The 18,225-nt window shown below is 36.3% G+C and overlaps 1 protein-coding gene across 1 annotated transcript in view; it reads left to right on the top strand.

Annotated features, from left to right (window-relative positions):
• The first annotated feature begins 561 nt into the window (after positions 1-561).
• Positions 562-18,225, top strand: part of Pde1a (phosphodiesterase 1A) — a 286,140-nt gene continuing 268,476 nt past the window's right edge. The window contains exon 1 of the mRNA XM_048345137.1: positions 562-672. Within this exon, the coding sequence (XP_048201094.1) occupies positions 572-672 (101 nt within the window). The 5' untranslated portion in view covers positions 562-571. The remainder of the gene's footprint in view (positions 673-18,225) is intronic.

Genomic DNA, 18,225 nt, shown 5'->3' on the forward strand with positions numbered 1-18,225 from the left:
CTGATATATTTTAAGTGTTGCTTGTAGATGAATTAGAGGATAAATACCTTAGCATTTAGGACAGGCACCTTTTTTTTTCCCCCTCAGGGTGGTGCTTCTGGTATTGGTTCCTACCATCTGTTTTCTTATTGCATCCTGCCCTCCTTCTGCTGGTAGAGAGGAATTCAGCTGCTTCTAAAGCGCCAAAGTCACTCACGTTTCTCCCGTGCATAATAGAGCTCGTAAACTGTAGCAATTCTCATCTGCTTCAGTGCACGGAGCTGTAAGACATGAGCTGCTTTGGGGGCACAGCCTTAGCTCTCAGTCAGTCAGTGGTACAGTAGCAGCTCCCATGTGTGGATTGTTCCTGAGAGGTTAGAGCATCTGTTTATACTGCTGTCTTCGGTGGGGGGTGATGGAAGCAGTAGCTATGCCTGTCAGTGGCAGAGGCTTCCCTCAGCTTTGTACCTCCACACTGTTTTGATAGATAAGAAATGCTAGTGTATCCGTGTTTGAGCTTGGTAGTGGACTAAGGAATGCTTGTTCTGGCTGCTGAAACTGACTGTAACTGTGTTGTCCTAGGAGCATCATCATGGGGTCTACCGCTACAGAAATGGAAGAACTGGCAGACACCACTTACAAGTACCTTATAGGAACGCAGACGGAAAAAATGTGGCAACGCCTGAAAGGAATGTGAGTAAGCTTTTGGTTGGTCCTGCACTGTTTTGAACCCAAATATTTGACTACTGACATGGCTAATTGTGGATGCTACCTGTATTCCTGAACTAGTGTTTCCTTCATTAAGTTTTCTTTTTCTTTCTTTCTTTTTGTCTTGAAAACTAAAACATGTCTGTCTCAGCTAACAACTTGTTGAAGTCTGGGTAGATTATTGTACCTTCACGTTTTGTGTTAAGCAAGGTAACTCCGGAAGAAGTCACTTCATCGTTACACTATACACATCTTTTATGCATTCTCTGTGTGCCATTTAGATACAGGATGTAGACACATAGCAAAGTAATGAGACAGCTGCTTGCTAGGTACTGGCTGAAATAAAATTTCTCCCAGTTAAGTAGGAAAAGAAATAAGACATGTATTTTCTTTCTGAAACTAAGTTTTGGGAACAAAGGTAGGATTAATTTGATTATCACCTTTGACTCCATTGTATTTATTTTTTATGTCTTAAATAATATTTCTATAAGAAAAATGTTTATGTGGTAAAACATTAGTACCATTCAAACTTAGAATTTTGGCTTTTAATTCTTCTGTTTGCTGCTGAGAATACAGAACAGCCCACAGCCTATAGCCCTTAATAAGATGGGTTAAGAGCTGTGCACTGATGTCAAGCACGAAATGTGATTACCCAAGTCAGACTTTATTTGCAGGGTTGCCCACTTGTTAGTGACATCTTTAAGTATTTTGTTTTGCAGATGTGTGTGCTAATTCCTGCTTTGTCAGCACAGTAATATATATATTATTGTAATGATCTCATAATTTATCAATCAGATCTAACACTTGGGTAAAAATATAAATATGTATATTTACAGATCATTGCAATTGCAAGGAGAGTATTTACTTCTTTATAAAAAATATTGGAGAAAATCACATACTGTGAATTATTTTTCAAGATTCGTGTTTCTCTGGCTGTATATGCATATTGTTTTTATAAAATGTGGTATATGGGCAAATCTGATGTTATTGTTTTGAGATATCTACCTTTCCAGAATAAAAATTATATGCAACTTTGTTTTTGAGGTAAAGTTTCTTTCTACTTTCCTCAATTTATGTGTGTATGTATTCACTTAATTAATACACTCTGCATATTTTCTTACTACTGGAGCTAATGCACAAAGGATGCACTAATAATACAAACAACACTTAGCCAAGAATCACTTTTAAAAAGGAAGCCATCTTTACAGCATTTAAATAAGCCAGAGAAATCTGTTTCAAAGATTCATTGAAGATTTAAAAGCTATAGTTATTTTGGTGTGGTTATTTTCTGGAGAAGTAATCCTGTCATAACAAATAGCAGCTCACAAAATTAATTAGCATAGATGCAAATTAAACATTAGGAGTCATCAGATGATTTGTGTTCTAATCTAATGAGTGGATGAACATCTGCACTGGAAAAGCTATAACAGAGATTACAAGCTATTTTCATATTTTTTCCATTTCTGGACAGGATGTTTATATTTTTTCTGTTTTTCTGTACTTTAATGTTTGATGCTATCTGTTGGTGGGTTTATGTATATGTCTTTAAGAAACTTAAAAGGTGATTTTTGTGTTCATCTAACAACAGCGAAATGATCTGATTTTTCACTTTATCTCAAAGATCAATGTGTCATTTTGTTCCAGAAGGTAGATAGTAGAGTGTATTAATATCTGTGTGTGCTAAATTAATCTTAAGGTATATCTACATAAAGCCACTAGTAAATGACCATTAATAATTTTAAAAAATCATTATTAAAATGACTGCTTTTGTATTACAAGGGGATGAATTTGCATTTTGGTATTATCACTTTAACTTGTAATTTGACTTAAGACATTCTCAATACTCTTGGCTTTTGCTTGTCAAAGCAAGAGCCTCTAGATCTGAAATCTGCATGACTAATGACAACCAAATTGTTTAATTATGGTCTTTTGTGTAGTCTGCATTCACAGCAGACATGTGAGGGACTCCCTATTACACTGCTGAAAATGCCCTGTCTATTTAAAATGCAAGATTGACTCAAACAGATGCCAGCTAAGGAAACTTGCTAGTCCTGGAAGCTTACTTTTAAATATTGATAATTAAAAATCATGGTACTCACTAAAACTATCAGATAATTGTGCAATGATGTTCTTATTTTTGGTAAGATAGACTTAATGGTGGCTATTAGATAGTTGTTTGGTAAGTGATCTTTTAAATATCTAACTTTACAAATACACTACCTTATTTAGCAGAAGATTCTGTTTTTCACTGGGCTTATAGCATATATATTTCCAGATTAATAAAATAGGCTAAAAATAAAAATATGTTCAAATTATATTTGAAACATGGAAAACATGAATCAGTAAAGACAGATATTTGAGAAAATCTCTTGTGAGATTGTCATATAACATAACATTTTGGACAGTCTTTGAGTAGACAGAAATATATTTTAAGTTTTGTAAAACATGCATAAAACAGGATAAATAACAGTTCTTTCCTATCCTTGAGTTGATTCTTACATTAAACTTTCTTTTTTTTTTTTTGGCCAGTCCTGGGCCTTGGACTCAGGGCCTGAGCACTGTCCCTGGCTTCTTCCTGCTCAAGGCTAGCACTCTGCCACTTGAGCCACAGTGCCGCTTCTGGCTGTTTTCTGTATATGTGGTGCTGGGGAATCGAACCTAGGGCCTCGTGTATCCGAGGCAGGCACTCTTGCCACTAGGCTATATCCCCAGCCCCTTACATTAAACTTTCTAAAGCTCTTTTATATATTTGAAATACCATATGGTAGGCTAAAAATCTCTAATTCCTTTTCAGAGTAAGGTGAAATTATATCCTATTTCCATTCTGATATAGAATTCCATACTTAATTAATTTTCTTCCATAGTTAGTACTTTTTTCTTTAGCCATCTTCAACTCATCTGCTACCAATAATTTGTCAGTATGGTGGTTTAGATTCTACACTATGACTCTCCATTCATGCTAGTGGAGATACAAGCAAATTACTATAATGTCAAGTTTTAATAAGCTATATTTAAAGGATTCATACTTATCAACAAGTTACCAATTCTTTAACTTGAAAAATATTTCCAATTACTCATACCATTTCAACACCAGTTGGAATTTCTTGTTGAGAAGTTTCTTTTGACTCTGAACATAGACTGACTTTGACATATGAAGGAAGGTCACTGCCTATGTGTTTTGTAGGATTCTCAATATATTGCTTCCTATGTGGAAGTTTTATCAATTAGGAGGAATGTTTCTTTTTGGTTTTGGAAATAGTGTCTTTTTATGCCCTGATACTGTTGCTTCTTTCCCTCTCTAAATGTACAAAGTACTCTAAGCTATGGATTAAAAACAATGAAACTTATTTAAAAACATTAGTGCTGCCTTTTCCGGTCATTGATACTGTTCTAAGAATTAAAAGTAAAAGGTGACTTGCACTTTCAGAAATTTCAATGAAAATCATTTGAAGTTGTAGAAAAAACTAAATTGAAGTATTATGTTAGTTGTTCAACAAGAAAGAAATTTGAATTGCTTGAAACCATAAACTACAAAATGGTAATATTCACAATTTTGAGTACTTGTTGCCAGTTCCTTCAGGTTTATAAATGGGATTGAACCTGTCTTAATTTCAAATGGAGATTAATTTAATTCTAATAGTTAATTTTGCACGTTTAGATACATACTTCCTACTTTCTCCTATTTAGAAAACTGACCAGGTATTAAAATCTGGATGTGTGAATGTAACAACTTATAGCTATCAAATTGGACTTCTTTCCTTTTATTGTCTCTGATTAGTGGTGAGCTGTTTATCAGCAGTGGAGGGAAAATTGTAGAGAAGAGGTGAAAGGATGGTTTCTTTTTAATTCCAGTGAGAGGTATTTCCTCCCCAGTCCTCACAGGAAGTTGCCTACGTACTCATTCCTAAGAAGATGTAGCAGAAATATATATTTAGAGTAAAAGCAGGAAACACTGTAAAAGGTAAGGGGGATTAGCATTGTATTCCAGGACTAGAATCAAAGTTTAGGATGAAGCAAAGCAACATTATACACAATGCAGTCCAATCCAAGTAAATTTTTTACAGAGCTTAGGGTTTTCCTTATTAGGAAGAGTTGTCTCACTTACATGTTAACAAGATCCTATGAAGAAGAAATGCTCAAAGATCTCTATTTGAATTTAACTTATTAAGAAAGGATAAAAAGACAAACAACTCCAAAAGCAATACTTACAGAACCATTTGGTGTAAACCAACTGAACAACTGGGAGAGGGAAAGGAGGAGAGTAGAGGGGGGAAATGTGGGAGGAGGTAACAAATTTTACAAGAACTGTACCCACTGCCTTACGTATGAGACTGTAACCCCTCTGAACATCACTTTGACAATAAATAAGTAATGAAAAAAAGAAAAGAAAAGAAAAGAAAGTCCATACTGGCTCTCATTATAGGTTAGTTCCTGTATTTATTAATAAAATGGCCCATTTTTCATAACAAAAATCCATCTTTCCTAGTGGTCCACAAACCTTTTTTCTCTTCCTCCAAAACTGGGACTTGAAATCACTGTCTGAACTTTTATATTCATTGGCAGGTGCCCTAGCATGTAAGCCATGCCTCCAACCCCTGATTCATGGCTTTTGAGTGCAAGAGCCAAGTTCTCTTTGTTCTGGCTAGTCTTAGATCCCTAGCACCTAGCACAATAGTTGGCATACTTACAGCATACATTACTATGAGTAGTTTTAAATCAACCAATTGATCAATATCATAATAGAATAAATCTCTGGCTCTCATATTGACTAACTATGGAATTTGACTTATTGCTCAGGTTGCCAATATAGAGCTAAAAGCCAAGTTGAAGAATTTGAAATCTGTTCAGAGCTGGCATAGGAGTAGAGAAAATGGAAGATAGTAATATATGATTATCATTTACTGATTAGAAAGTAAAAGTATAAAATATTTGTATTCTTATTTATAACTAAAAATATCCAGAAGTAAGTGTGTCTACTTAGTTAATACATATAATATCTGGTGGAGTATGGGTTTGAGCATAGATTTGCCTAGCACAACAGCTTTTATTCACATTGCTTCCAGAACAAAAACATTGCCCAATTACCAAAAAAGGATCTAGAGTGGTGTGTTCTTCAAAATTAGTTCATGAGACTTTGGGCACAAAATGTAATTATCACCTTAGACATGTCCACATTCTAGCTCCAGAAGAGAAGGAAGGCAGCAGAGGGGGACAGCATTGCTAACCAACCGACTTTCAAATAGGGATGGTAACCTGGATCACCCAAGTGAGTCCAATATCATCTCAGTGGTTCTTGAAAATGGAAGAGAGGAACAGGAGGTCAGAGTAGCTGCAGTATAAGGACTTGACTTCCATTTGCAAACAATGAAGATGGGGGTATTGGGTTAAGAAACATGAGAAACCTAGAAAAGCTAGAACAAACAAGAATATTCTCCTTCTAGGGTCTCTAGGAGAATGAGCTCCTGCTACCACTTGGACTTCAGGTCAATGAAACTTTCATCTGATTTTTTGACCCACAGAATTGCAGACGATTTGTTTGTTTCAAGCCACTAAGCTTGTGTAAATTTGTGGCAATGGCAATAGGAAATTAAAACAGGCTTCTGTACAATAATAAAATGGCACTTTATGTATATTGTAATATATATAATGATATATGATAATATGTAATGATATATGATATATAATATATGAGATATATATGTATTTATGATATATGATTACATATGTGTGTACACATATATATCTATCTATATATCATTACTATCCTTTCTCATTCCAGCCTTCCTCCCTCCCCCTGTTCCCCCCCTTTCCCCAGTCAGTAGTAGTTGAGACCAGTGTAGATCAATCTTTCACACATTGGAGTGACGTAGTCTTTGTCCTCATCCACTGAAGAACTAACTCTACTTCCAACTAACCCTGGCTTACCTATCCAAACTTATCAGTGTCATTGCCAGACTGTGAGCTTGAGGAATAATAGATTTATTTCTAATGTTATAGAAGAATGTTTGTGCTTTCTCCTTGATAAATTTCTATGCTCTTCTCCATGCTCTTTGATTTTTCAGTCCTTCAGTTTTTACTTTTAAAGATGGACATAATAATATTACTATCTCATGGGTGTTGAAGGACTAAATAAATGTATGCTTGTACATTGTGTAAAATTGGTATCCAGTATTCAGTAAGTCCTGGTTATTGTTATTAATCATGTTCATATAGAAATAGAATTTTATACATCTTACATGTGTGTCTTATGACAATCAGTGGGTATGGTTGTCAAGATGAAGAAACAAGGCTTTCCCTTGGCTCTTTCCTCCACCTTGTTATGATAGCCTCAGAATGGAGTTCATTTAGGTCTTCATAGTCATGTATGACTTAAGGGTAGATTGGTCTGAGTCATAAGGTTACATTGATCTCCTGAGTCACTCTGGTTTGAAAAATAATTTTTTTGCATCTTTCCTTACTAAATCACAATGAAGCTGACTTCTTAAGAAATTGCTGTGTGAAACAAACCATCTTTTACTTAGCTGATCTAAGCAAGTATTAGGCATAAGTATAGCTAAGACATGAAAATGATAAGGGGTCATTAGAGGCACAAAAATAACATTTAAGACCCTTTTTGTTTCTCATTTAAGTTATATTCTCTTGAAGCCATGTAAATATTTATTTTATATTTTGCAAAATATTAAAAATGTAAAATTTTACTAAAAGTTCCCATATGTACTCAAGCATATAGATAGTTTTTGGTATGGGCAATTTTGATATTTGTAGATTCTCAAGTAATTTAATAATGACTCATGAAAAAGTAGTCAAAATATCTAAGCACTAAAGGGTTCCGGAGAAATAAACAATTTGGCCTCAACTAAACCTGTATTCGGGAGTAGCTCAATGGTAGTGCACTCGTTTACTGTGCTTGAAGTCATGGGTTCTAGCTCTGTCATCACCCTCCCCGTTACCACCACTAGAAAACTCCCTAAATTTGGCCAGATGCCGGTGACTCATGCCTGTAGTACTAGCTACTCCAGAGGCTGAGATCTGAGGATTGTAGTTTGAAGGCAGTTGGGGCAGAATACTCCCCATGAGACTCTTATACTCAGTTAACTACTCAAAAACCAAAGTGGCACTGTGGCTCAATGGTAGAGCGCTAACCTTTTGCACAAAAGGCTCAGGGACAGTGCCCAGGCCCTAAGTTCAAGCTCCACAACCCACAATAACAAAACAAAACAACAACAAAAAGAACGACCTAAACTTTGCATAAGCATGGTATTCACAACATTCTTGTGGTGAAGGGAGACCTCTATAACTTAGAACAATATATAAAAAAAAACTTAAGCCAGGAAAGCAATTGTGTGCTAATTATATTCTGCCTAAAAGTGGGCTTTTTAAGAGTTCACTCAATATTGCATTTGGAGAAAGATAAAAAAAAAAACCCTTCATAACTAGTTTTTCAGCCACATTTTTATTAGTTTAAAAGTACCTCATAACTAAGTCATGCTAATAATCGTACCTTTTAGTTTTTTGTGCCCTAGATTTTCTGAAAGCCTTGTATTTTGATCTGTATTTTTCAGTCAATCAAATCCAATTTTTTTTTTTTTTTCTGATTAGCAACCTGGACCTCCATGACACTGTGTAATGAATGCATTTAGAGCTAGAGTCCTGGGCCCTTCCTCAACCTGTTTAACATTGACTTGGATATTTCCACTTAACACTTAAGATTTTATCAAAAGTGACATTTCAAGAGTTAAAAACGATTTCCTTATTTTGATTTCCCAGTAGTCCTGCCATCTGCTTGCCTAGTTTTGCATACTGGGAACTTGATAACAAAAGAGAGTTAGTGCTTGGCATGTGCTTTAGATGTCAAGAATTCCCCAGATCAATTTTCCTTTCCCTAGGATATGTACTGCCATTACCTCTTTAATTTATGTCCAAATAGTAATCTTAATGAATACTGGAAGGGAAATTTAAAATTTTCCTAAATCTTTCAGTGCTTGGACCATTGAAAAACTACTCTAATTTATTTGGCCTTTGGTACTCCAAACAGATAAAGAAAACCCTGCACAGAATTAATGTCCCTGAAGATTTGTGTTTACCAATAAAAATAAACCCATGAATTTTAATGACTAAAGACTAGGTATTTTGTGCTGGCTACACTACCCCCCACTGTTCCTTGTTATAAGAGGTTTTTAAGCATGTAGGAATGTTTTTTCCCTAAAGTAAAATGAGCAGCTGTTCTTTCTTTTGTTTATTTCAGAAAAATCAGTGTAGTAAATTTTATTCTGTTTTATTTCCCAAAGAGAATATAAACTGTATCTTTTCTTAGTGTATGCTTGGAGATGGTTAGTATAGGGATATTGGAGCTCCTTTTTAACTTCCAATACTGACAAAATTTCAAGCACTTCTTGCTAGCTTGAATGCAAACAACTTTATTTGCATGGCATTATTGATCATTTATTCTCCAACATTAAGATTCTCTGCATCAAGATTGCAAGTTTTCCACCAAATCCTTATTTTTTAGAAACTTTTCCATGTGGTTTATTGTAACAATTACTGATCTTAATACTTTTGGATAACCCCTTCCATACTGACCCTTGGTTATGCAATTTGCTTTGGCCAAAGGGTTCTTAGCAAATGTGCCCCACGCAGCTGGGAAGAGGCTTGTGATCTGCAGTTTTGCTGCTTTTTGGAACTCTCACACCAGTATGGGAAGAAGCCTAGTCAAGCCTATTCACATGCATAATCAAGCATAACCCAAACCTGCAGAGAGGCCTCTCAACATCAACTCACCAAGTAAGTGTGGACAGCCTTTGCTATGTGAGAAAATGATGTTTATGTTATGTACCACTAAATTTATTACACAACAAAGATTGATACTAATCTATCAGAAACTTACCATCTACTCTTAGCCTCTAAATATTTTTCTTATAATCTTCTGGTTTCCACAATTTTTCTACTTATTCTATTTCTTTCTCTCTCACTATCTATCATTTATTTCCTTTTGTCTAAGCAACAAGTAGAAAATATTTTAGAGGTCTATTTATTTATTTATTTTTAGACAACCAGTAGAATAAAACTCTCCACCACATTATTTTCACTATCACCATAAGTATCAACTTATAATATTTCTCCCATAACCTGCTTTGTTAGTGTTCTGTGTATTGAAAATGTATTGCTCTTAGATTTCAGTCCATTTTTATACTTATTAATATAATATAATTTCCCATCAGGAGAAGAGATGCATAGAATAAGGCAGGGAAGCTGCATAGTAAAGATGATTCCAGTCTTGTTACCTTAGCAACAGGCACTGGAAAGGCCAGGGCTCCACACCTCCTGTTGCCCTGACAACAGGTCATACAGGGCATGGGAAGGCCCAGTTCCCACCCAGTCTTCTAGTACTCTTCTTTGCAACTACAAAAAGAAAGGAGAAAAGAGTGTTGAATCCTATTGTTCCCTACCTATATATTTCTCCTGTTATTCAAACCATGCAATATAAGATTATCTTTGCAGATGTAGGACTGGTAAGAGAAGTGTGGCCTATTTCTTCATTCATGACTTCAGAAGCATTTTCTAATTTTTGATTTAAGAAAGCTAGAAGTGGAACTGTGGCTCAAAGTGGGAAAGCTCTAGCCTTGAGTGAAAAAACTCCAGGACAGAGTGACCAGGCCCTAAGTACAAGCCCCATGACTGACAACAAAAAAAAAGATAGGGAAGTATTTTTTGAGAGAATGTGATCATGTTGCAACTCAATTTCTAAAAGACCAGGTGAAAACATTGAGACATAATCAAAGTATCTTTAAATTCACAGAAATACTCCATATTTTCTGACATCATATCAGATGACTCTTCCAGGTATTCAAATTGACCTTTACCTATTTGTTTGCTTAATTTTTCTTTCTTGTATTACTTCTTTAACTTTAATTATCTTGCTTTCTTCTTTCTTTGGGAAAAAGAGAGGACCCTTGTGTTTTTTATTGCATCTTATGTGCCCAACATAGTAGATGTTAGGAAGTAAGACCTTAATAACAGCTTAGTGTAACAGAGAACAGTAATCAGACCAAATGTCACCACTTTACCATTAAATGACAGAATCAGTAAAAGTGACAATAGTTCAGCAGCAACATAAATTCAGGATGAAGGGTCAAGTAAGTTCTGTGGAGTTTCTTTGAGCTGATTCTGGAGAAATAGAAAATGAACTTTCAGACAAATCTGACCAGTAGGGATTATTGGAAATGCTACTGCAGATGTCATGTGGAGAGTGGTACATAGAGAAAACAAAAACAACATAAAAAAGTAAGCTTTGTCCAGTGGAACTTAGATTGGTAGACAGTTTTCTTGGAGGGATGAAAATTACCCAGGGAGCTAAATCCACCTACAAATGGTTGCTGCTATTGTAAGTTGTTTCAGAAGTATGATTATGTATAAAACAGTATGCTTGCTTTTTATACTTTTTATTTCTTCCTTTGTGGAGAGTTAAGACTTAAGAGAAATGTTAAACCTTATAACACACATAATGGGTACATTACAGAGTAGGTCTAGACATCGACTTACTAGATCTCTTGCTCAAGATTCTAATTTTCAAAGTATATTACAACTTATAACCAGGAAAACTCAAATTCCTTTTTCATGATACTGGTAAATAACCAAGACTATGTTGAAAACATCTTTTCATAATTAGTAGATGCTCTGAAGGCATCTTATGGCCTCAAGGCCACCTAGGGAATTCTTGGAGCATGCAAACTGGGGTATACATACGTATTCCCTAAGCATAACTCTGCTGAATTTTCTACAGTAGTAAGTCGTGCAGAAAGAAGTAACTATACTGAGTTTGGAAGCAGTCAGGCGAAATAGTTCAGTATTTGTGTCTAGGCTCCAGTTTCTTGTCTATTATTAAGTTGAAGGCGAATCCTCTGCTTCAAAGAGAAACTTACAAGTATAAAGTGAGTTAACTTGAAAAAATTTCAAAGTAATTGAGTAGTGATTTTTAAAGTAGTTCTTGACTTTCATTTTTATCAGACAATCAAAACCATGGTGTATAACAAGGTTTGAACTAAAGCCAACATTTTCAAATTGACAGTTAAATATTTGTTCTCTGACTTTGTGGGGTCATGAAAATTGAATTTCAGTTCACAATGAAGGTTTCAAAAATGTGTATTAAAAGATGTTTCTCTCTAAAAGATAATCTGTCTATATGAAATCATGGATTAAGGGTCTCATATGTGATTAATGACTAAGAATGTTCTGAAATTAAATTTACAACCAAAATTATAATATCCAGTTTAAGACACTGAAATATTCTCAAGACTATATTCCTCAATGAATTTTTTTTTTTTTTTTTTTTTTTTGGCCAGTCCTGGGGCTTGGACTCAGGGCCTGAGTACTGTCCCTGGCTTCTTTTTGCTCAAGGCTAGCACTCTGCCACTTGAGCCACAGCGCCACTTCTGGCCATTTTCTGTATATGTGGTGCTGGGGAATCGAACCCAGGGCCTCATGTATTTGAGGCAGGCACTCTTGCCACTAGGCCATATCCCTAGCCCCCTCAATGACTTTTTAATATATACTTTCTTTTACATGAGACAATATTTTTATTTTACTTCTTTAGCATAAATTGGCTACTAAGTGAGAATTATTATTGCAAAAATTATTTATTTACTTTTATACACATATATTTTATTTGTAATTGTACACTAAATTTGTGTAATATGTACTATTTTTTAAGATAATTTGGTGTATTGACTGATAGTACCTAAGATATTAGGAAATGCTTTAAAATCACTTCAGGGCACTTTGGAATTAGAAATGCATTCCCAAGTCATCTGTGGTTTGTTTCCTTTCTTTGTGCTTTTACTGGGGCTTGAATTCAGGGCCCTGAGCTTCTTTGCTCAAGAACCATAGGTTCATTTTGGCTTTTTGGTGGTTACTTAGTAGTAAGAGACTCATGGAATTTCCTGTTCAGGCTGGCTTCAAACCATGATGCTCAGAGCTCAGTCTTCTGAGTAGGTAGAATTACAAGTACGAGTTACTGGGGTGTCCAGCAAGTTATCTTGAACTCTTTAGAAAGAGAAAGTATTTAAGTTTGCAATAAAATTATACAAGTGAAAACATTCTCCTTGATAAATTCAGGTTATATTGTTAAGTACATGTTTCAGGGCATAGAAGTAAACACTAATTTACACAGTGTGAGTCACATTTTGATAATCTTAGTCACTGATTAGAGCTATCTTAAGAATGAATCATTAAGAAAAAGAAAGTTTAGCCTAATATCATCCAGACTATACTGACACTTGCAAAACTTGGGGTGTTTTAGAAAGCAGGATTGATATTATTTCACTAATCAAACTCAGCTGACTTAATGCAAATTAATTTTCTTGTTCACTCAACATATATTCATTCACTGGTCATATAGAGAGCATTCCTACATTATTCTAGGAACTCAAGTGTAATGATAAGCATGACAGAATTTTGGAATACCCATTTGACATTCAAGTGACCTTAACAAATATGCAGAAGTCCACTTCTAGCTGCATGTAAATTTTGAGATAGTAAATGTATAGATGTATCATAGCCCCAGAGGAAATCTCCAGGAGTGAAACTTGGAACAGTTGAAGAGATGACCAAAGCTTAGTGAGGCCATCAGAAAAGGTAACAGAGGTCATGTAACATGGACTGGGCCTTGGCTATTGGTATTTGTGTTGAGGAGGTCTTCAGCCATCTTGGCAAACACTCTCAATGAAATCATGAGAACAAAAATCCTTCCAGGAGTAAGAAGAGAGGATTAGAGATGCAGAAGTAGGCTAAATGTATTACAATTAACCTTGTAATGCTTTCTGTAAAATTAGTCATAAATGTAAGGTGGCAGAAACTGGGCATGTTAGTGACATGCCTGTAATCTCAGTTTCTGGAGGCTAAGGCAGGAGGATCATGTGTTTGAGTCCAGTTTGGCCTACATAGTAAGATCTTGTTTCCAAAACCCAAATCAAACAAAAACAAAGATCAGGCCATATGATTAGTGATTTCTCTTGGGATTATTGATTGGAAAGAATCTAAAAAAATGAAAAAAAATGGCATAAGAAAGAAGAAATCGTGAGATGAAAAAAACAGTAAATAGAAGGGGTTTATTTATACATAGGTAGATGACAAACTGGTGATTTTTATATATTCTTAGTAAAGTGAAATGAGAGGTTATGTGCAGAGAGTGGGCAGGGGAGATGGAGAATGGCATATGCAGAGACAGTAGAAGGTGGATTGGTCACCAGAGAGCGGTAGGGATGAGTGTGATGATGTGACAGGCACCAGGGGTCCCATGTTTGATGAGCTCAGTCCCCTAGGTGCCCTGACAGAACATACGCAGCACCAGCTTTACGCAGCTCAAATTTTGTTGGAAAATCTAAGTGCAATGGGTGAAAGGAGGGGGAACTGGGCTTCAAGGGCCTCTAAAAGCCTTAAACCTTGTCAGCACATGAGATTCAAGTTGAGTAATTGGAGACCTGGGCATGAAAATGGGTAGTGAAGAAAGGGTAATGATTGACTTTTTTGCTCTTCTCAAAGAAAATAATCACATAACGAGGGCTGGGAATATGGCCTAGTGGCAAGAGTGCTTGCCTCATCTACATGAAGCCCTGGGTTCGATTCCTCAGCACCACATATATACAAAAGGCCAGAGGTGGTGCTGTGGCTCAAGTGACAGAGTGCTAGCCTTGAGCAAAAAGAAGCCAGGGACAGTGCTCAGGACCTGAGTCTAAGCGCCAGGACTTCCCCTCAACCAAAAAAAAAAAAAAAGAAAGAAAAGAATCACATAACCAATATATATGTGTAGACCATCTTACACAAGAGATACAATTTGCAAAATGAATATATATTTATATAGCTACTTTTGTTTTTTAACTTCATAGGAGACCTCTGTGAGCTCCTTTGCATTTCGTTACTAGGTTGTGTTTTTTCCTCTCCAAAACAGAAGAGGTTGTTAAAAGCATGACCATCCGTGCAAAGTAAACAAAGCTGGTAGATCTAATTTTAGGACGCTTTTCCCTTGACAACAGCCTTCTGAATATTACCTATATGACAATGAAAATTGACTCCAGAAAGTGATGAGACCCTGCTTGGTCAAAGAAATTAAATTCCTTTTTACATTTGAATTTCTCCATGTTAGGAAAACAGAGAAGGAGGCTTTCCTATCAATTTTCTTCAGTGATTGAAGTTTTGATTTTTGTGCCACCTGTGACAAAGCATGGGGAATTTCAAGGGAAGGATGAGTATCCCCAGTGTACCTGTGCAATGAAGGGCCACTGTGATGGATGGCTTGAATCACACACAGGGTGTGGAGACTGCTTCCCTACATGAGAGCTGGTGTTCTCATACCAGTCTTGGTGACTTCCTCCGACCTAAATAAGAGTTTCAAGTTTCCTCTTCTAAGCAAGCATCAGGTGTCCCTTTGTATGAGGATTTTGTTGCCAGGAATGAAGTTTACTTGGGCTGAGGTTTGTATTACAAAGTAGTCATACATGCACACACTATATATCTAAGCATACACATATACACACATATGTGATTATGTAATTTGATGTAAGTGCAACTGCCATTCAATAATATTATGATAGAGATAAAAAGAAGTAAAAATTTCTCATTTTCTTTTAATTTCTCACAATTAATGGCATCATAAGCAGAATTTGGGGAGTCATGATATTTAGGGATCATAAGAAAGGTCACTTGCAGAAAGATCTTACACATACTTTTGGTGTTTAATTTCTCTTAATTTAGAATTCTCTATTTTTATGAAATAAGCTTGTTTGTCATATATAAATTATATCAATATTTTAAAATTTGCCTTTTGAAAATTTTGCTTATTTTTTGTTGCTGTTGATGGAAGCCTGATCCTCATACCTGCATATAAACTGAGTTACACGCTTAGCCCCCATATGCTGGAGTTATAATTTGGCATTTTAAGGTTTCTCTTATTTGGAGTTTAGTAATAGTCTGTATACCCCCAAATATTAATTTATTGCAAGCAAATATTCCTTTATTTTTCTATATGACACTCTAGAAGGTTGATGTAAGAAGCAGGAAATACACATGGGATGTTGAAAGTAGTTACAACTCTGATATAACAATTGTTTCCATAACATGGAATTCCTTTCACTTAGCATCATCTTATGTGTTCATAAGGGTATAGCTATTGGGCTCTTGTGATGCTCTGCTATGACTTGCCTAAACCTGTACTAATTATTCCCAATAAGGTAGACCATAGAGTCCATGTTTCTTTGGGTCTGGCTCACTTCACTTAGTATAATTTTTTCCAAGTCCTTCCATTTCCTTACAAATGGGACAATGTCATCCTTTCTGATAGAGGCATAAAATTCCATTGTGTATATGTACCACATTTTCCTGATCCATTCGTCTACTGAGGGGCACCTGGGTTGGTTCCAGATTCTTGCTATGACAAATTGTGCTGCGATGAACATTTTGTGCTGGTGGCATTACTGTGATTTTGTTTGTGTTCTTTTGGATAGATACCCAAAAGTGGGGCTGCTGGGTCATAGGAGAGTTCTATATTTAGCCTTCTGAGGAATCTCCATACTGCTTGCTAGAGTGGCTGAACCAGTTTACATTCCCACCAACAATGAAGTAGGGTTCCCTTTTGGCCACATCCCCTCCAACAATTGTTATTGTTAGTTTTCTTGATATATGACATTCTTACTGGGGTGAGAAGGAATCTCAATGTTGTTTTGATTTGCATTTCTTTTATGGCCAGTGATGTAGAGCATTTTTTCATATGTCTCTTGGCCATTCTCATTTCCTCATCAGAGAAGTCTCTTGATGTTCTTGTATCACCTTCCTGTGGTTGTACCTACACTATCTCTGTAATCTTATCTGAGTATATTGGAAACCGTGTATACTGGTATTGGAACTAGGAAATTGAAAGGGAATACCAAAATTGAGAGACACAGGGTAAAAAAAGACAAACAACTACAAAAGCAATACTTGCAAAACTGTTGGGTGTAAGTGAACTGAACACCTCAGGGGGGGAAAGGGAAAGGGGGAGGAGGGAGGGGGGTATGAGGGACAAGGTAACAAACAGTACAAGAAATGTATCCAATGCCTAACATATGAAACTGTAACCTCTGTACATCAGTTTGATAATAAAAATTTGAAAGAAAAAAAAAGAAGCAGGAAATAGACTTGCTTCAAATTCCTTTGTCATTAGTAGATATATGGGTTTATGGAATAGAACATCATCATTTGATACATGTATAGAATGTGAAATGACCAAATTAGAATAATTAGCATTACATAATTATTTGTTTCTGTAGAGATTCTTTTTTTTTTTTGCCAGTCCTGGGCCTTGGACTCAGGGCCTGAGCACTGTCCCTGGCTTCCTTTTGCTCAAGGCTAGCACTGTGCCACTTGAGCCACAGTGCCACTTCTGGCTGTTTTCTATATATGTGGTGCTGGGGAATTGAACCCAGGGCTTCATGTATACGAGGCAAGCACTCTTGCCACTAGGCCATATCCCCAGCCCACTGTAGAGATTCTTGAAACCCTGTCTCTTCTAGTTCTTTACAAACCATAATTGTTTGGACTATAGTTACCATGCTGGGCTCTAGGTCATTAATGCTCATTGCTATTATATGTAACTGTGTTTTAGTACCTGTTATCTCCAGCCTCTTTTTTTTTTTTTTTTTCTTTTTTGTGGTTCCAGTCCTGGGGCTTGAACTCAGGTCCTGGGAGCTGTAGCTGAGCTTTTGCTCAAGGTGAGTGCTCTACCACTTGAGCTACAGCTCCGCTTCCTGCTTTTTCTGTGTAGTTTAGTGGAGATAAAAGTCTCATGGACTTTTCTGCCTGGGCTGGTTTTAAATCACAATCCTCAGATCTCAGACTCCTGAGGCATGAGCTACCAGTGCGATGCTCCAACCTCCTTTTATCCTTATTCCTTGATCCTCTTCTAGGCATCTTGGTGATACCTTTTCTACATCAATGGAATCTACTATTTTAGCTTTTCCACATGAGTGAGAAAACATGTCACATGTCTCTAAGCCTAGCTTAACTATGTCATCTAGGTTGTAGCAAATGGCAGGATGCATTTTTTTCTGTGGTAGAACAACATTCCATTGTGTAGATACCGTAGTTTCTTTCTGCCCTCATCTGTCAACAGGCTTCTAGGTTGATGGCACATCTTGGCTATTGTGACTACATAATCAGGGGAGCCCTGGAATCTTTCATGTAGCAGCTGCCTCCTGGGGCTGAAGGTGGAGGGACTTGAGGCTGACTGGCTGTTTTCTAGCCCACAGGAGGCTTAGCAACTCAAGGTGTCCAGAGTAATTCTGGCAATTCTAAGATCCTTTTGGGAAATCTCCATAGGTAATGCTGTTTATTTTATTATGGGTAAATTGATTTTCTCTCTCAGTCCCTGGTGTTCCTCTCACCTGCTGTTCTTCCCCTTGAGGATTGGGCTGGATATTATCTAGCACTGCATGACTCCTCTGTATTTTGTTGTAAAAGCTGTACTTGAGTGTCCCAAATTGCCACTCATATATTTTATCCAGGTCTAGAAAG

The sequence above is a fragment of the Perognathus longimembris genome, chromosome 4, assembly GCF_023159225.1.
Source record: "Perognathus longimembris pacificus isolate PPM17 chromosome 4, ASM2315922v1, whole genome shotgun sequence".
In the NCBI taxonomy this organism is placed as follows: Eukaryota; Metazoa; Chordata; class Mammalia; order Rodentia; family Heteromyidae; genus Perognathus; species Perognathus longimembris.